The sequence below is a fragment of the Sceloporus occidentalis genome, unplaced genomic scaffold (genome assembly GCF_023333645.1).
Source record: "Sceloporus occidentalis isolate IW3139 unplaced genomic scaffold, rSceOcc1.0.p SCAF_5, whole genome shotgun sequence".
NCBI lineage: Eukaryota > Metazoa > Chordata > Lepidosauria > Squamata > Phrynosomatidae > Sceloporus > Sceloporus occidentalis.
This window is the reverse complement of record NW_028316985.1, coordinates 62661760-62682191: the sequence shown is the minus strand read 5'-3', so window position 1 is coordinate 62682191 and position 20432 is coordinate 62661760. Positions and strand designations below refer to the sequence as shown.

Below are 20432 nucleotides of genomic sequence, written 5' to 3'. Positions count from 1 at the left end.
TAGCAACATTGCTTTAAAATCATCAGTAGAGAAAATGAAGAGCATATCTGAAGATTTCTGGGAATGAACATGGAAAGAAACCATGCTCCAATTGCTTGAAGTATGGTCTCAACATCAGTCTGCATCTGGGAATTTTAGCCTGTATGTGGGAGGCATTAGGTTGGGGTAAGTGAATCTAGACAAGAAGGCATATTTTTTCCTCTTACTGTTCAAGATATTGCATATCCCTCTACTTCTGTAGTAGTTAATCCTGAATTTTAACCAACCCTTTTCTCACCTTTTCTCCTTGGTTTGGTCCTACTAATGATCTCCTTGGTTTGCTCCCAAACCTATGATCTGAACAATGCCTTCCTTTATAGAACTCCCTGTGATCTAATTTGATTATCTTAACATCTTAGTCTGGAGGAGAGATTGTCTAACAGAATTATATACTTGCAGTAAAATATGAGTCCCATGAGTGAAACCCTCCTCCTAGATTGGATAAGCATATTTCCATTTGTTTCATTTCTGATGCACTGATTTACTTTGGCCAAGGAGCTGACCTCTTCTTTCTCTTTTTTCAAAACTAATCTTTCATACAGATGCAATTGTCAACTTTAAGCACAAAGAAATCCATTTGCCAGTACTTCAGATCTTTTCAGTTATGAATGATACCATCTATCTGTATAAAGGTTGGTTCAGATTCTTTGAATGTGTGTTGTTTGGGGAATAAGGTTACACAAACACACATGGAAAAGAGTGCAAATACACATTTTACTAAGAAGTGCTGTTGTTTAAACTTTTCATGTGTTGCATTTGTATCTGTTTAATGGGACACTTTGTATGCCTCATTTGTCAATGTTGCTCTCCTAAGGGAGACCCTAATTTCCTTAGTACTGGTAACATGTGCCTTTAAGACTGTCAATTTACAGTAATCCTACAAATTTCATAGCCTTCTTAGACAAGGAATATTCAGACATGATTGACCATTGCCTTTGAATATAGGCTGCAGCACCTGGTATTCCCTGGTGGTCTGCCTTCTAAGTACTATCCAGGCCTGACCCTACTTAACCTTAGAGATCTGACAGGATCTGGTGCCTTCAGGGTCTATAGGCTATTTAGTTTGTAAGAAAAACCAGGATCAAATAAAATGATTAATGGTGTTGGAAAAGTCCATCCCTGTTGTGGCTCCACACACTAGTTGTAGATTATTCTAAAGTGAAGTGCCTATCATTGTGAGACCTTGGCATGTGAACTAATGCCAAAAATAACAGCTTATGGAAATACCTTCTGGTACATATGAAAGTTAGGGGCCCCATGCCTGTGGTCATCCAAGGGATAGAAAACCTAGAGTGGGGCAATATGTTCAAGTTCACATGATCCTAAGAATCTCCAAATGAAGATACTGACATCAAAAGAGACAAGGATAGAAGGATCTGGTGCAGACATCCAGACAATTTGCCATAGATCAGTCAGACACATTATTTTCAAGCAATGTGTCAAGTCACTGCTAAATGATATGCAGACTGTTTGTTGAGCACCTTTGATACTCTACACCAATTATGGATCTAACCAGTGTTGAAAAGCTGGCAGTATATGACATATAAGCCAGGAAAATATAGCATAAAAGTGTGAGAATATGATGGTATAAGACATTATACCCTCTGAAGGGTACACAGCTGGAATTCCAGCTTGATTATAGTGTGGTGACAGTGCCAGCTGAATCATATTTCCACATTGGACAAAATGTAACGTAGGTCATTTTTAAAAACCAATTTACAGCTGACAAAGTCTGTTATCAGAAGATCTAATGTACATGTGCACCAGTTGATGGAATAATCCATAAATACATACACCAGTTATTTCTTCTGCAGTAGTGTAGCAAATACTAACAGATCATGCACTGTGAGAAATTTGGTTGCAAAGATCTCTGCAGTCTCAAAATGGTATGCTCTGGTATCTGTAAGGTAGTTGGGGACTATTTTATTAACAGGAAAGAAATTGGTCCCATTATGTCATTAAAGATACATCTGCTTGTAAATAATAGTTGCTTTCCTTCAGGTTTTATGTCCATTTAGGTTCCCAAAAGACTTCTGTTGTTGCATTAAACTGGAAATAACAATATAATAATAATAATAATAATAATAATAATAACAACAATTAACAAACATCAGTTAAAACACATCAATTTAAAAGGGCAAATAAGATGTAAAGATATTAAAACAATCCATATCTAAAATTCATCATTTAAATTTCATAATTTAAAAATGATCAAGATAAGCCTGCTGGAAGAGACTGGTCTTTAATGATCTTTTAGGGCTGGAACAGACGGCCCATAAAAGATGCCTTCAGGGCATCATTAGAGCATGGTGTTTACATGCCTCATGCTCTGATGATGCCCCGAAGCTGCCCAGAAGCCAGGTGGCTAACCAAACGCAGGTGGCTTCAAGACACTCTGGCAGTGCAGTGTTTATACACTTCAGACTGCTGGAGCAACTTGCAGCCGGCTTCAAGCCATGGGAGGGCAGGAAATGCCAGCTTTTTGCCAGAAAAAGAAGCAGATCTTTACCGTTCCCTTTTCGGTCAGCATCAAGGTGGCCATAAGCATTTACAATACATCAGCCTGTCCATATGGACATATCGCAGCATTTTTCCATGTGCATTTATGCAACTAAAATTCTAGTCTTCATTGTGATTTGTTAGTACAAAGAAGCATACCAATGCATTTAGGTGATGGTCACATGACATATTTATTACATAGAGATACTTTTAAAATAATTTATAAGATATTTATTGTCAATGTAAACATTTTCTAGGAAAATAGTGTTACAGTTTTCATGTAGACAAGAAGTTTAAGGCACATAGTGCAAAAATACTTTTCTGATACAGAGGTCACAGAATAGTTATCTGTATATGTTAGCTAAACGAAAACTGCTTAAAATCCTATGGTATGACTTAGCCTTTGGTTTTAAATGATTTATGGGTGATAACAGTATAGCTGCCATTTTATCTACCAATATTTTACTGGCAGTTAATTCATATTTGGTTTAACAGTTTGGGGTGTAATGCACATCCATTAAAACGAATAGGAGTTTTGCCAGTGATGTGGATGGAATGAGGCTTGTATTCTTGGCTAGTATTTGTCTTAAACAGAAACATCATGAAGCAATTAAAGTATAACCATCTACTATACAACATACAGTATAGATTCTGAATACTTAAGAACTTACTCTGATATCTTTAAAAAAACAATCTATTTAATACTTTTGTTCTGGGCTTTTAGTGATATTGAAACATAAATCCAATTACTAGGACCCTTCTTAAAGGCACAAGTCTCCTTTTGTGTAGCAACATATTAAAATGCACATTTCAACTGATCCTCAGGGATGGAAATGTATGCTCTAATCAGAATGTAGTGGACTTTCTGAAATGGTAAATGAGCTATTGCCATTTTCTCATTCATTTCTGTGGTGGAATCGATGTTTTATCCACAAAAGACTAGACATGGATGAGGTCTATATAACAAAATAAGGAGGGGTTTGGATGCTATCACATGGAAGAGGCAAGCATCATGAAAATATGATTAAAATGTGGTAATAGCACAATCCGGGGGAAGATTATCACGTTCTCATGTGCTTCTCCCATTCATGCCCTGTACGTAAACTGTAATGGACAGGTCTTTGGATAATAATGGGAATTTCCATTATTACCCAATGATGTGTCCATTATAGTTTACGCATGAGACACGAATGGGAAAAGCATGCAGGGATGTGATAATCTTCTCCCTGATCATGCTATTACCACATTTTAATCACATTTTCATGATGTTTGCCTCCCGTGTAATAGAGTCATTTGATGTAATGTGAAAACATGGTTTCTAATAACCTGCATAAACTTTCAGAAACCTTAGGTTCATGTACCACCCTTTCTCTGCATATATGAGGAAGAGAGTAGAATACTGGGATCTAACATGGTTAGACAAAACAATTCAGGTTTGAACTGTTATTTAGAACAAATACCAATTACTGAAGTTTGTACATATATGAACTAAGTTCTAAAGCAAAAAGATGAGCTTTTCATGATTTTTCCTTGTGCTCGAAAGAAGAGGAAAAGAGATGGAGAAGCATTAGAACCTGAGGTTTATGCAATATTCTTCTCAAAACAAGCAGACATAATTTCTGGTTTCATTTGAGCCAAACCATTAGGAGAGCTGGAAACTTAAGCTGGATCTCATTGAAGTCAGTGGCATCACTAGGAGGGTGTGTGTTTGGTAGTGTGGACCACACCAGGTGACACCTTAAGAGGGGGTGATACCACTGCTCTTCAAACATCTGCCTTTGGGCAGAAACAGGCTGTGACATTCACCTGTGTCCCATTAAAATGCTGAAGAGATGGTGTGAGTGGGGTAAGGCTCAGGTGGGAGGAGAAAGGAGCAGCCCCAGGTTTTTTTTAAAAAAATATAATTTCAAATTTTAAAAAAGTTAATTTTAATATATTTTAAAATATCACATTTTACCAAATTTTCACTTGAAGCACATGAAACTGTGTATGTGTAAATGCATTTAGGTTGTGCATATGATATTGTAATTTAAAAGTATAATTTTAATTGGGCTAGTTGTTTATGCCACAACTACTATCATTACATTTAGTGACATATGGGAATTACGATTTATGAGTAACATTAATACAAAAAGCATTACTAAGGACTCTTTATGGTGTGGTAATGGGAGGAGGTCAATTGTGGGGTAATACCATGAGTTACCACACCAAGTGATACTAATCCTAGTGATGCCACTGATTGAAACCAGTGTTGTTATTTTCATTTCCTACAGAGCTACATACAAGAGACTACAAGAATACACTAATGGCATGAAATTAACATCCAGCTATTGATATTCCTGTTCAAAGTATAAGGGGAATGTTTGTTATGCATGCATATAGATATACAATATAGCATCTTATACCAATTTCAATGCCTCTTAGTATACATTTGAAGAAGAGGTAGGATCGCTAACATCAAATGTGAAGCTGTCAATATTTTTGTTATTACTTTATAACCACAATAACAGTTAACTTCAGTAAGCATGTTTCAAAGATATTACCTGAAGCTGAGCTGCTGTTTCTAATTAAGCACCAGCAACTGTGATTTAAAAAAAAAAACATCACAGAAGCATAGTAAAAATATGTAACACTATCTACTGTATCAGCAGAAAGTATATTGATTATGCACCACTCAGATATATTTGTATTTTACAAAGTCAACAACAGCTGAAGAATGCAATCCTAAGCAAACCTAATAAAGAGTAAATCTCATTGACTTTAAGGAGAGATAAATCTGAGTAAACACACTTAGGGCTTCCAAGTGAGTGGCCGTGCTAGTATGCTTCTGCATAAACAAAGTCCATCAAGCAACTTGAAGGCTAACATATTTATTATAGTGTGAATTTTTATGGACTGAGCTATGAAGGATCATGTTATAAAGAATTGGTTCATCTTTACAGTACCACAAGATTCTTTTCTGTTCATGCTAAGATTACACTGCCACATACTATACATTTCAATATCTCCTCTCTTTCTTATATTACAATGTAACTGTCTGTAGACATGCTAGCACGCAAGGACTCTCTTTCTTCTGTTAGATCTATATACTGTAAGAAAGAGAGTTCTTGCTTACTAGCATGTCAACAGTCAGGTATGTTGGAAAATAAGAAAGAGAAGGGATATTGAAATGTATAACATGCAGCAGTGTAATCCTGAGCATGAGCAAATTTATTCTAGCATGATCCTTATAGCATTTGGAATCAGATGCCACCAGGGGCTGGATGCATTCAAGAGTCCCTGCACCACTACTACCCCGTGTCATTTACTCTGTAGCCAAATGCAGCATCTGGAGTTTTTACATCTGACTTTTCATCTCGGGGCCCACTGAATGCCCTATATGTAGTGTATCTGGAAAAACCTTTCATCTGGGTGCCCACCTTCCCTACATTCAATGCCCTATATGTAGTGTATCTGGAGAAACACAGCCAGTGGCCTGAGATTTGGTTTTGTTCTGAGTTTGTGACGTGGTCAAGCCCTGGAGCACCTGCAGAGCATGATTTCCTCCCCCTAGCCTTCCCAGCATGGGGAAAACTGGTCATGAAAGTGAACAGGTAGGACTTGGGAGAGCAGTTGACAGCCCAGGAACTCAGGTGAAGTGGAGGTTCATGATGCTATATCATTTTATGTTCTGCGTTTAAATCGGGCTGTCAAGTTTGTCCTAGAAACTGCTGCAATCCCACAGAGGTTTGTATGGGGAGATGACCAAGGAAGAAGCATTGCCAAATCCAAGACTTGTGTGCTGCTTCCAGCAGAGTTACCATGCCTTGAATGTGTTCCTTACTGTGGCTATTTGGACCTCAAATATGGTTCAGCTGGCCAGAAAAAACACATGGTGGTAAGTATTGGATTTACCCCATGCAAACTGCTGCCATCCATTTTGGCCAATCCACTGCAGCCCCCCTTGTTACTCAATACTTCATTCTATAGTTTGCAGAAGGTCCTCTTAAACATCTGGGGGTGGTGGGGGGGGGGAGATTTTCAGGATGTGCAAGGAGCTAAAAGAGGAAAGCAAGCAGAGGGCAGTTCATTTTTAGCAATAGCAATAGCAGCTTCATTTATATACTGCTTCATATCGCACTAAGCAGTCTCTAAGCAGTTTACAACTGTATGCTAATTGCCCCAACAAGCTGGGTACTTATTTTAGTGACCTCAGAAGGATGCTAGCCTGAGTCGAGCCTGAGCCCCTGGCTGGTATTGAATTCACAACCTTATGGTTTGTGAGTAAGTGGCTGCAGTACAGGCATTTAACCACTGTGCCACCAAGGCTCCTTGCGCCACCAGTTTCCTTTCACTGAAAATTCTTAAGGTGTCTGTCAAAACCTAAGGATTGATCACTACCATTTATGCACATATTTCCTTGACAACAAATGTAGGAGTAAATTATTTGAATCTCTAACCCCAGATCATTAGGGTCTTATGGTTTGATATAGAAAGAGTGAATGAATATTGGTTTGTGTGGCTTCAAGTCATTTCTGACTTACAGAGACCCTAAATTGAGCCTCTTACAGGGTTTTTCTGGAAGGATTTGTTCAGAGGGAATTTGACATTGCCATCCTCTGAGGCTGAGAGAGTGTGACTTGCCTAAGGTCACCCCAGTAGGTTTCCACATTTGAGCTGGGATTCAAACCCTGGTCATCCAGTGTCCTAGACCAACACTCTAACCACAATACCACATTGGATCTCTAAAAGAACAGTTGAAAGAACAGTAAAAATAACAGCATCATCAATACTGATCATTAAGGAATATGTTTTCCTTGACATTTTCTTTTACTGTAGCTGAAGTTGGAGACCAATGTTTCCATTTGGAAGACATTTCCCACAGAATCCTCCACATCTTCCATATATTTTAGTGTCATCCTAAAATGAACGAGAAACCACATACAAATTTAGTATACTAGTGGAATAAATCTTGGTACACTACTTCAGATTCACTATTGAATAATGGTGTAATACTAAGAATGGAATAATATGGAATAATATAGTAGCAGTGTGGACACTGTATTACTATTACCACCATGAAAAGGAGCAGGAGCAGAAGACAGCCACAGAACCATAGAAATAGTGCTATATGTCCTTTGGCTTATGTTTTCCATAAAAATGACGTCCTACTTTTGAAATTGGGGGACAGGTGGTGGGTTTTAAAAGCATTTTGTGATAGGTTGGCAAAGATCTTTTGTTATAATAAAATAAATACAATAAGGCCTTAAGTCAATCTTTCTATCCCAATAATTTTTCAAAGAGGCATTACAACTTTTGACCCCTTTCACCACTTTCAACTTTAACATAGGGGCTCTCCAGACTGCCTCAAAAAGGCAGGCTGGAGGTGCCCAGTTTTCCTCCAGAGGGATGCCGCAGCACACAAACCGTGTGGCATCCCTTCGGACCAAAAAGAACCCAGAAAACCTGGGTTCTTTTTGATGCATGGAGACATCATCATCTATGCGCCATTGGCGCACTGTGGCGTGTCCAGGATGCAAACATGGCACCTGGAGGGGTGGATGCAGCACTGTGCTTGCATCATGCATGCATGCCCCATATGGATGGCGCCACGTAAAGATGGCAACATCCATACATTCTAGGGTTCCAGAGCGTGCGGATGCTGCGTGCTCTGTAACCTTAGAGGTGTCCCCAGGCCACCACAATCCAACTGTCTGTACCAAGCCATAGACTTGTTTAAGCAGGCTGAAGAAAATGGACCTTATCGCACTCACAGTTTTCCCGTTCCGTTCCTGTTAACAAGGCGGACAGATCAGGAAACGGGCTGACGACGAACGCTATCACATTAAGTCTTCTTAGCGTTATGTCAACACGAAAAGAACAATTGCTATCGCACACCGTTAACGAAGACAACGACCTGTTGTTGTTTTTGGACCTCGCTGTGAACGGATATCACCGCACAGCGGATGATGCAGGCTCCAGTCCTTGAGTCTGGTGCAAAGAGTCTAAATGAAGTCTGGCCTGTTGAGCCAGGCGTCATTTAAGAGTTTTAAGAGTCTATCCCTCTTAAAACAGAAAAAACCTCCTTGTTTGCTCTGGATCTTCTCAGAAGATGTAGAGCCCTCCATTATGATGTGGGATGGTTGTTTAAAATGCATTCTGCTATGCCACCCAATACAGCTGTTGCCAAGGCAAGTTGCTCACTATGAGATCAGAATGAAGTGCCCAGCCATGTGATTGACACTGGGCACTTCGTTCTGATATCAAGAAAGAATGACTCACCACTAAGCACACATTATCTCATCATTTGTTGAAAAATGACTTACTTGCGATTTATGTATCTGAACAGTAGCATAATTTCCCTGAGCAATCCATTTTGCTGTGTTGGATAGCCTTAGTCCGGTGCCTGCCAAATTGAAGCCAAACTGCCCCTGTCAGGTAGTGGAAAGTAAAGCCTGTGGATCAGAGTACATCTAACACATACGGCTACTTCTATATATGGCTACACTACTTTTCTCTTGAAGAAAAATATGTTAAAGAAAATTAACATTAAGGCTGGAAAGATGTTACAGGTAATCCTAGGACTAAATGACTTGGGATCTTTCCAAACTATTTTTAAAAAATTGAGATGCCTTGCTATAAAGAGCCTTATTTCCCAAGCATTTGGGACTTCCCAGAAAAGCATTTTATATCCCCATGGACTTCTGCCACTGCAAAGGGGAGGGAGGATGACAGAATCTTGGTAGACAACCTGAGAACTTTATTTCACCGCCTATGGTGACCGACTTACCTTTTCCAAATTTGGCTCAAATTGAGAAGCTAGACTGATTTTATTGTACGGACTTTTCTCTCAAAACAGCTTCCTGTTGCCTCCAGTGCTGAATTTGGGCCCCGTAAGTCTCTTTGTTGGCCATTTTCCCCCAAATCGGAAGCTTCATGCAATAAAATCAGCCTAACTTCTGAATTTGAGCCATTTTCGGAAGAGGTAAGTCAGCCAGTGGAGGCAGTGCGATAAAGTCCTCAGATTTCATACTGCTATAAAAATTTGGATGTAGATATCTGATCTGTGTCTTTGCTCAACTGGATGGATATGCTTTCCTTTTTAAAAAAGTATAGCATTTCAAAAAACCATATGGTGCTAAAAAAAATTTTTAAACTAGTCTACTGAATCTCATGAAAAAATGGTAGTTTTTTTGGTATCTATCCTGAAATAAAAAAGAACCCAAACTTTTGCCAGAAATGAAATAGTTCAAACAACAGAGATTCAATCCAGATTCATCCTGGATTGTTTTCACCATTTGAATAACCCCCTAGTTTACTAAAGGGAAGCTATGAGGTCACAAGAGGGCAGTGTTGTGTTGCAAACACAAGGGAAAAGAATGGCAAGAAGGAACCAAAATTAAAGAAGTGTGGAAAAAGCATGTGAACTGAAAATAGAATTTGTGGAAAGAAGAGGGGAAAAGGGGAATAGGTCAAAAACTCAAGCAATTTATGTGCACCAGTTTCTGCCATATATTGGACTGATTCTGAAAATTTCACTGCACTTGCCAATATGAATTCATAATTGTTTTTATGTGCCTTCAAGTTATTTCTTATGGCAACTCTAAGGCGAACCTATAATGGCGTTTTCTTGGCAAGATTTGTTTGGATCTAGAGGGTTTGCCATTGCCATCTTCCGAGGCTGAGAGAATGTGACTTGCCTACAGTCACACAGTGGGTTTCATGGCTATATAAGTGACTATTTCCCTGGAAGACCTGCAAACTGGGAAGCCAAATTCTGAAGTTCAGGAGGTCATGGGTGTCATTAACCATTTTATGCTAATAATGCTAGAATCAGTTGCAAAAGATGTAGAAAAGAAAATAAGGGGGAAATAAAGGAGAATTATTTTGTTAGTAAAGTTTTCAAATTATATTTAAGAATTAAAATACAATAATACAGTCCACCAGTACCTGTGGGCATCTTGCAGCACTATAGCAGTCTCCAGCTGTGGCAAAAGGAACAGGCTTTCCATGTATGGTCTGGGCAAAGCGAAAATCAGTAGCTACCAAGCAAAAGTGACACATTGTTACTGCAAGTGAAACAGGTTTAATTATCATTAATTAGTATATAGACACTGGTAGGAGAGATACCAAAACCAGTGTGCACAGGAAACTCTCTCTCTCTCTCTCTCTCTCTCTGTGTGTGTGTGTGTGTGTGTGTGTGTGTGTAAAAAAGAAAGCAAGAAAAAGAGAATCTGGTGTGCATATGAGAATATGTGAACCTGACCCACCATATTATAGCTTTGGACTCAGCCAAAAAAGACCTCTCAGCGGCCTTCGATACCATCGACCATGGTATCCTTCTGGAACGCCTGAGAGAGTTAGGTATCGGAGGCACTGTTCTACAGTGGTTCCGGTCCTACCTCTCAGGCAGATTCCAGATGGTGGCACTAGGAGACAGTTGCTCTTCTAAAAGAGAGATAAAATTTGGTGTACCCCAGGGCGCAATATTGTCTCCTATGCTGTTTAACATTTACATGAAGCCGCTGGGAAAAATCATCCGGAGACATGGGGCAGGATGTTATCAGTACGCTGATGACACCCAAATATATTTCTCTATGTCTCAAACTGATGCAGTGTCTATGGATGGCATCTCTCCTCTGAATTGCCTGTCTTGTGGCGGTAATGGACTGAATGAGGGAAAACCGACTCAAGCTGAATCCAGGTAAGACGGAGGTACTTGTTATAGGAAACCCAAGCTCAGGTATGGAATTATGTCAGCCAGTTCTGGATGGGGTCACACTGCCCCTGAAAGACTCTGTCCGCAGCTTAGGGGTGCTCCTTGACTCGTCGCTTCACCTGACAGCTCAGGTAGATGCGACAGTCAGGAGCACTTGTTATCAGCTTCGGCTGCGCCCCTTCCTGGAGCAGGGAGACTTTGAAACAGTTGTACATGCGCTGATCACCTCTCGATTGGACTTCTGTAATGCGCTCTACATGGGGCTACCCTTGTGCCAAGTTCAGAAACTTCAACTTGTACAAAATATGGCAGCCAGGTTAATTACAGGTACACGTCATACCGATTACATAACACCGGTTTTGAAATCCCTTCACTGGCTGCCAATTAGTTTCTGGGCAAGGTACAAGGTGTTGGTGATTACCTTCAAAGCCCTACATGGCTTGGGTCCAGAATACTTAAGAGATTGCCTACTTCCATACTGTCCGTCCCGCACTCTAAGGTCCTCGGGGAAGAATCTACTTCAGCCAATAAAATCTAGGCTAACTTCAGTCACCCTGAGGGCCTTTTCCATCGCAGCTCCGAAGCTATGGAATGACCTGCCGAAGGAGATCTGTGACATTTCTACTCTTACAGCCTTTAAGAAGGCTCTTAAGACGGATCTCTTCCGGCAGGCCTTCCCTACCAAGTTCTACTCCCCATTTACTGTGACTTATGTCACTCTGTCCACCAATTCTTCTCTTAAATTTAATGAGAAGAATTAAATTAAAATTAATTAAAATAAAATCCTTGCCTCAAGAAGAAGAGCCCTCCCTCCATGACATCATCATCAGACCTGGGAGGGAGTGAAAAAGAGAGGTCCAACTTCCATCAGGCCTAACTGTGAATGTACTCACTTTGCACTCTTTAATTTTATTGTATTTTATTTTATTATCTTTATTTTTACTGTTGTAACCCGCCTGGATTCCTTGTGATTGGGCGGGCTATAAATAAATCATCATCATCATCATCATCATCATTATTATTATTATTATTATTATTATTATTATTATTAGTCCCCAAGTGATTTTTCATGAACTCCACTAAGTTAATAAAAAAAATGAGAGGCTAATTTCGCTTCCCTCTCAGATGTCTAGTGTGTTAAGGAGACACTCGACATGATGGTGGGGGGTGATTGAATAATTCTACAATATCTTTAAACATTTGCAAATACAGTGGGCCCTTGATATCTGCTGGGTTTTCGTTACAGGATTGCCTGTGGATAACAAAATCTATGGATGCTCAAGTCCCATTAAATACAATGGTGAGCCCATTCACAGTAGGAAATAACCCTGTGAGGTTATTTCCATTGATTTGCCACAATCAAAACTCTCTGTGGTATTGATTTTCCACGATCAAATCTCTCCATGGCATTTTATCCCGATTCCATTCACACTTGAGAACGTGATAAAATGCAATGGAGAGATTTGATCCTGGCAGATGAGGCAGTGGGGGCAGATGAGGAAGAGTAAGAAAGAAAGAGGAAGACAGATCCAGGGCAGTTGCTGGGAGCATATGAAGAGGAGGAGGAGGGTAAGAGGAGGAAGGCAGACCCAGGGCAGGTGCAGGGGGCAGATGAGGAGGAGGAAGAGATCAAGAGGAGGAAAGCAGATCTAGGGCCAGTGAAGGGGGCAGATGAGGAGGACAAAGAGGATAAGAGGAGGAAGACAGACCCAGGGCAAATGCAGGGTGCAGAGGAAGATGAGGGACAACAGACGCCGCAGCAAGTGCAACATGAAGAGGAGGTAGGAGGAAGAGAAAGAGCAGCAGTAGCAGGGGGGAGAGGAGAATGAGAAAAGGAGGAAGAGAGGAGGCAGCAGGATGCTCTGACTAGGATCGACTTGTAATTCTCATTGGCATCTCCCACAAAAAACTGGTTCTTTTGAAAAGAACCTATGAAATCCCTATCTTAAAAAAAATCCAGGTTATTTACACCAGGGGTCCTCAAATTTGGGTCAGGAAAACCCAGTGCAAGTGTGAATGGCCCCAATTTAAACCAGTTTGCAAACCAGTTTAAAGTGTAGTGTAAATGGGCCCTGAATAACAAAATGTTGTCCCTTATACAAAATGGCAAAATCAAAGATTGTTGTTTGGAATTTATACTTTTTTTAATGTTTTCAAGCTGTGGATGCTTGAACCCATGGATAAAAATCCATGGATAAGGAGGGCCAACTGAACATCTGCAGACGGCAAGCCTGTGCTGTACCCAATGGTGGCACATGAATGCAGCTGCGCCACCATTGGGGACAATGGGACTGAAATCCTCCCTCCCTTACCTTCCTTCCTTCCTTCCTTCCTTCCTTCCTTCCTTCCTTCCTTCCTTCCTTCCTCCCTCCCTCCCTCCCCATTTGAGGCTTCTGCCCTGAGCCTGGCTTCAGAAGCGGTTCAGAGGTAGAGGCTGGAGCCCTGTTGGCTACAGTGGGCCAGAGCTGGTGCCGGGGCTTGGGTCTTGGAGCCTAGAGGTTCTGGCCTGGGTATCAGGGCTGGGGGTGGGGGGTTCCTAAACCTAGACCCCAGCCTTGGCCTCAGTTACCTCCAGCTGACAGGGCTCCAGCCTATGATTCCAAACTGTCCCTGAAGCCTCAGAGGGGGAGGGAGGGCGAGGGAGAAAGGGAGGACTTCAGTGTCATTGTCCCCAATGGTGGCATGGCCACACCGCCATTTGGGTCAATGGGACTTGAGCATCCACAGATTTTGGTATCTGCGGGGGGGGGGGTGAATCCCCTGCAAATACCAATGGCCGACTCTAGTAGCCATGGGCCTCTGTGTGGAGTATGAAACATAGGCCTGAACAGGCAAAAAGTGCCAGCTTCAGACTGCTTCCGGGTGGGGAATGAAGATGATACATGGCCCCAAAGCATCTGGAAGTCACACTGAGGGTGCACCAAGCAGGGAAAAGTCAGCACAAAAAGGAGTGGCAAAAAGCTGCTCCTTCTGGCGGCCAATTTAGGAACGCTGTGGCAACCCACTTCCAGAACCGGGTGTCCAGTCATTGAAGTCATATGCCAATCAGGGGCTGACCAGGACTGCCGGTTTGCTTCCCCCCAAAGATACAGATATGTGCTTCACTGTAGGGGAGGTTTGACTCTATCCATTTTCCCAATCAAAACTGCCCATGCAAGGCTGCTTTTATTCCACACTAGAAAAAACATTCACGCCCCCTTTCTTCCTGCTATGTAAGTGTTAATCTAGCACATGGCTTCTATTTCTGAAAGTTTAATGAAATCGGGCAACTATTCATTCATTTATGTCTTCACCCTGAGCTGGACCAAACACAAATGTGTTGACAACAGTATTATGGTGATGTAACTAATAGTGTTCGTCCCTTGATAACAGCAACATGTACTAGTTACCTCCTATATGATTGTCCAAATACCCCAGAAAAAAATTGTCCTAGCATTTCACTTTCTCTTCAATATACCATATGACAGATTGAAAGAAAAATAGTATTCCTTGAAAATGGCACCACTAGGTATATAATTTACATTTGTAACAGTCAGTCATGGAAAAGCATAGTATTTAATTGAATTCACAATATTATGACATAAAACTCACTTTTAATTTCCAAAGACTTGAGATCAATTCTTATTTTTCTAAAAAGGGTGTAGCCAGCTGCAGGGTAGTCATTCCTGCACATGCAGTCTTGACGTCTGCTTCCATTAAAAGGACATTCATATGGATTTTGCAGCCTACAAATAAATATCCCTGTACTTTAGTATATTTGATTATGTATTGCATCACAATACTGTTTCATATTAAAAATTGAGAAGGGTGAAAGTAGTTAGATTATTTTAATCCTACAGAAGATATTGTATAAACATGTACTGATGTGCAGTTAAAAAGTGGCTGCATAGTCCAGCCAGGTAAGTCTATTGGTTTCTGGCACAGAGGAATAAGCATGTCTTTAACCTTTCCATTAAAAATAAGACAAAATCACTGTCTGAAAATGTTTCGGCATGCAATCGATTGTTTTAGCTGACCCACTGCATCAGTTGGGACTTGGCTGTTCAACACCTATGCTACTTTCTTGGATTCACTGGGTCTATTCTGGTTAGGACTAGCAATTGGATTTAGCTATACTGTTCCTTGCCATATTTCAGGAAAGATGGAATCCAGGAGCATCCTTTATCCTACTGGCTTCCTCTTAAGAACAGAAAATGTTCAAGATCCACATTTCATCATAATCATCATCATTATTGCTTCCTGCTAAAAATTGTTTCAGCACTCCGATAGCTGTTTGTTCCCAAAAGGCACATAGGAAGGCAAATACAACCTGGGAAAGGGTAATTTTTAGGCAGGCATTGGAGGTGTGCAGTCAACTGTGGTGTTTTCATTCCTCACTCCCCAACCATCCTTTCCTTTCCTTTCTCAAACTAGTCACCTCAATAATTAATTTGCAAGACAAAGAAAAAACCGCCACACATTTAGAGACTCTAACATGATCATTAGTCCTATAATTCTATAACTAACATATGATAATATCTACACATAAACAATACTCATACTGATACTTTTAAAATATTTAAATTTTGAAAAAACACGGTACCGATATCCATATACTTCTGAAAAGTTATCTGCTTCCCCTTTAGCCAATGTTACATATTCTTTGGGATTTTCTAGCCCCATGTCTGAACAATAAATCTACAAAATAAAAATGACAATTTAGAATTATTTTAGGTGACAAAGACTTTATTTTACATCTCTCCCAAATCAGAGAAAAATAGTCACAATACCTTTATCATTTTCCCCTTAACGTTAAGCAAATATTCACCATCCTTTCGAATCTTTTTTCTTATCTGGAGTTCTATGCAGCTAGTTATCATCTCACCTAAAAATAAATCTGATGTTAGATTATTGTAATCTATTCCACTTTTTGATTAATTCATTTTTACACCATGTTTTTAACATTCCATTGTATACCTCTGAATTACCGTAGTCAATTTACTTACAGTCTTTTGAGTGACATCTCCTTCTAGCCACTGGTTTTAAATGTAAGAGGCACAAGTCACTGGATAAACCATTTTCTGTCATGCATTCCACTCTTCTTTCTTTTATCCCCATTCCACAAGGCATTGAGCACTAAACAAAGGTTATAGCATTAACTGAAAAGACCATAAAGCAAATCACAACTGATGCTATAATTCATTTTTCTTACTGAGGAACCTTAACCTCATGTCCTACACTTACCTTATGCCATTTTCCAACTTTCCAAGTTGCAACATGGAGACAAGCCTTAATGTCACATGTATTAATAGGAGATGATTGAATAAGTGGGCAATCTCGATAAGCTATGGATTGAAGGCCATAGGAATGGCTGTTCCATGCATCATGTGCTTCAACACAGTATGTGATCTTCTGCTGGTACTTAAGATTACAACCAGCTGGACACTAAAATGATAAGCAATGGTCACAAAATGAGCATAGACATTCTTCATTAATAATAGTCCCAGGAATATGGGTACATTTATCCAAAATTTATGTACTTGAAAAATATTAAAACTCAACAATCACAAAGGTGCAGTAAAAGAATGGCATGTCATTTAGTAAGAAATTCTGAAAATTGTGTAGTTGTAATCTGTGTGGGTTTTGTGAGAAAAATACTACTAAGCAAGCATAGGTGATCAAAAATCTATTGGTGATCTGTTGAAGCCACATTCTTTCTGGGAATGAAAGGGATCCAAATATGAATGAAAGGGCAATGAGATATCTCATTATGTATGTATATGAAAATACAGGCATTCCCAAATCCAAAATAAATAAATAAATAAATAAATCTAAACTCCAAAACACTTCTGGTCCCAAGTATTCCAGATAAAGGAGACTCAACCTGTAATGCCTCTATTGAGGGTGGGGGAGGTGTGTCCTACTTTACTGGACAACTCTCAGTCAATCCACCATACTCCATTTTTGGGTAAGGTACCAGTGACCTCTCAATTCCAAGGATTCCTGGATGAGATGGATTATCTGGATCCATTTCAGTCTGGCTTCTGGCCAGGTTATGGGATGGAGACAATTTTGGTATATTTAGCAATGGATGGGGGAGTGTGTCCCTGTTGGTTCTGCTGGACTTCTCAGCCATTTTTGATATCATCAACCATTGTATCCTTCTAGGTCAACTCACTTGGATGAGACTTGGAGGCATTGTGACTCTGCTCCTTCCTGGAAGAGTGCTCTCAGTATGGTGGTGCTCAGGGATTTATATTCAGCCCCTTCCCCAGTGATCTGTGGAGTCCCTCAGGGTTCTATTTTGTCCCCTATTCTATTTAACATATACATGAAAGTGCTGAGAGAGGTCATCTAGAGTTTTGGGTCTAGGTGTCACTTGTATGCTATTGACACTCAGGTCTATCACTTCTCTCCACCAAATTCCAAAGAAGCTTTGCTAAAGAAGTCTGGAGTCTATAATGGACCAAATGAGAGTGGACAAACTGAGGCTTAATCCAGACAAGACAAAGGTGCCTTGGTCATTCAAAAGTAAAATCTAGGTATAGTGATGCAGACTGTACTGGCTAAGGAGTTTATCACACCAGCAAGATCCCACAGGAAAACGGGAATTAAATGAGAGTTAAATTAGTGAAAACCTGGAAATGGCCAAAGTTTATCACACAATGTCGCTGTTAACATGAAATAACGGGAAGTTAAATCGAACACAAAGCAGAGAAAACTGGCAGCTTTTTATTTTCGGAACAACCCATAAGTACAAAAGCTGCTGGTTTTCTCTACTTTGCGTTTGGTTTAACTTCCCGTTATTTCACTTAGGCAGTACCCTAGTGTGATAAACTCCCCGAATGTGCAAGTTTTGATTAAATTCGAATGTACTTTAAATCTCGTTAATTCCTGTTTTCCCACCATTTTCCTGCGGGATCTCACTGGTGTGATAAAGCTCTAAGTTACATTCCCCATGAAAATGCAGGTTCACAGACTGGGTATAGTCCTCAATTCAGCCCTGATCATGGAGCCCCAGGTTTTAGTGGTAACCAGGAGTGTATTTGCACAGTTGAAGCTAGTGTGCCACTTGTGCCTGTTCCTGGTCTGAGATACATACTTTGGTAAGACCCCATTCTAATTACTGTGATGCATTCTATGTGGTGTTGCCTTTCAAAGGTGCTCAGAAATTTCAGCTGGCCCAAAGAGTAGTCACCAGGTTGTTAAGTGGAGGTGTATGCAAATCCCATGTTGCAACAGCTTCACTGGTTACTGGTCAGCTTCTGAGCATAATTTGAAGTGCTGGTTGTGATCTATGATGCCCTGTTCTGTTCAAGTCCAAATAACTGAAGGACCATATTTCCCTAAATGAGCCTGTCCAAGATATAAGATCTTTGGAAGAGGGCTTTCTCTCTGTCCCACTATCTTCCAGCCACATTTGGTGGACACAAGACTTTCTTGGTGGCTTCAGATAAACTTTGCAACTCCTTCCTTGCTCTCCATTTCCCATCAAATGAAAATTTTCCTATTCCATTAGATTTTTAGGAACTGGCTGTGTTGAGGTTTTAACTGTGTGCTGTTTTGTTGATGTTTTTAATCTGTACAATGTACATAGTTTAAATTGTTTTAACCTTTTAAATCTGTTTTAAAATTAATTATATTTGATATGTTTTTAGTTTATATAAATTGTTTTGATTGTTTTAAACTGTTTTAATCACTTTTTTAAAAAAGAAATTATTCGTAAATTGCCTTGAGGTCTTTTTGATATAGAGAGACGTAGAAATGTTTTAATAAATCAATTTATAAATATGGGTTTTAATAATTTGTAAACCACTTTGAGTCTCAGTTTTGGGCAATAGGCAGGATATTGATGATGATGATGATGATGATGATGATGATGATGATGATTCCAGGATCAAATATGAAATTTTTTTTTTCAAGTGATCACAGATGATGAAAAAATATGAGAAGCAAATCTCATCGTTTGTACTCCATTTTAAAAGTAAATGTTGAAGGTTGCAATAATACAAGAAAGGGTTTGAACTTTTTGTACTCTGGTTTGCATTCCTTAGCATTTGCTGTTTTCAAAAGTAAAATAAAAGGCCTGGTTATAAAGAGATATTTACCTGTGATGAGTCAACTGTAATCACAATATATTTACAAGAAGCCTTTCTGCATTTTTTAATGGATGTTGGTTTCACAGCAGGATTACACAGCCTTTCATTTACTTCATTCTCCTTTTCATCCAGGCACTTCACATTCCGGTATGTTTCCTTTTTTTGACATGCCAAAGGACACTGAAGAAGATAAGAACAAATTAAGTACTTTCCCATATGGAGGAAAGACAACATTTCTGATGCTATGTTTTCCTTGAGAAGCAAATCTCAGTGTGACTGCTCTGGAGTATGTGCTTTGAGTCCTGAAGTCAATCATTCTGATTAAACATGTTTATGAAGATATGATACAGAGATATTAAAATATGTTCTGAAAAAGCATATGTAATACTAAAAGTGAGTTGACTAGTGCTAAGAGTAGAATAATACTTGAATTTCAAGGGAATGATCTCACTCAGGTTATATGGTCCTGGTAAAGATTTTCTCTAAATCACTTTGTTTGGCTTTTCCTCCCTGCGAAAGTGTAGTGTACCTATTTCACAAAAGAATAACATCAAAATCACTACTTGTTACCTATGTCATACTCTCCAACATTTCACAGATGAAAATGTACATCCACATATGGCCAAGTAACATCAGAGTGTATCAGGATGGAAAAGTTGTTAATGAGCTAGGAGTGGCTGCAGCAGTTTGCTTTTGCCTACTGGACAAAATCTACGGGGAAGGGTAAGAGTCCACTCTTCTCCTCTTCCCCTCTGCTGAATTAAGTGACTGAGATGATGATGATGATTATTATTATTATTATTATTATTCCACTCTTTTCTCAGAACTGGGACTCAGAGTGGCTTCACAACATTAAAAAACAGTACAATTAAAAACATAGAAAAAAGTACATTAAAAAGGAATTAAAGTATTACAATATTAAAACAGATAGTTATTAAAAGAATAAAACACCTTTTAATATATATATATACACACACACATACACTGTATCAAATGCTTGAAATTGTACAGCATCCCAGCCTGTCCTTATAACAATTCCTTAAAAGCTTGTGTGAACAGGTAAATCTTAACCTGCCATCAAGGAGGGAGCCATTCTGATCTCTCTGGGCAGTGAGTTC

General features: G+C 39.6%; 1 protein-coding gene across 1 annotated transcript in view; it reads right to left on the bottom strand.

Annotated features, from left to right (window-relative positions):
- Positions 1-7328: 7328 nt before the first annotated feature.
- Positions 7329-20432, bottom strand: part of ADAMTS20 (ADAM metallopeptidase with thrombospondin type 1 motif 20) — a 105461-nt gene continuing 92357 nt past the window's right edge. The window contains exons 31-39 of the mRNA XM_089524267.1: positions 19324-19494; positions 16460-16660; positions 16222-16351; positions 16006-16100; positions 15819-15913; positions 14828-14961; positions 10468-10559; positions 8844-8948; positions 7329-7437 (exon numbers count right to left, since the gene is read on the bottom strand). Coding sequence (XP_089380393.1) covers positions 7348-7437; positions 8844-8948; positions 10468-10559; positions 14828-14961; positions 15819-15913; positions 16006-16100; positions 16222-16351; positions 16460-16660; positions 19324-19494 — 1113 coding nt within the window. The 3' untranslated portion in view covers positions 7329-7347. The remainder of the gene's footprint in view (positions 7438-8843; positions 8949-10467; positions 10560-14827; positions 14962-15818; positions 15914-16005; positions 16101-16221; positions 16352-16459; positions 16661-19323; positions 19495-20432) is intronic.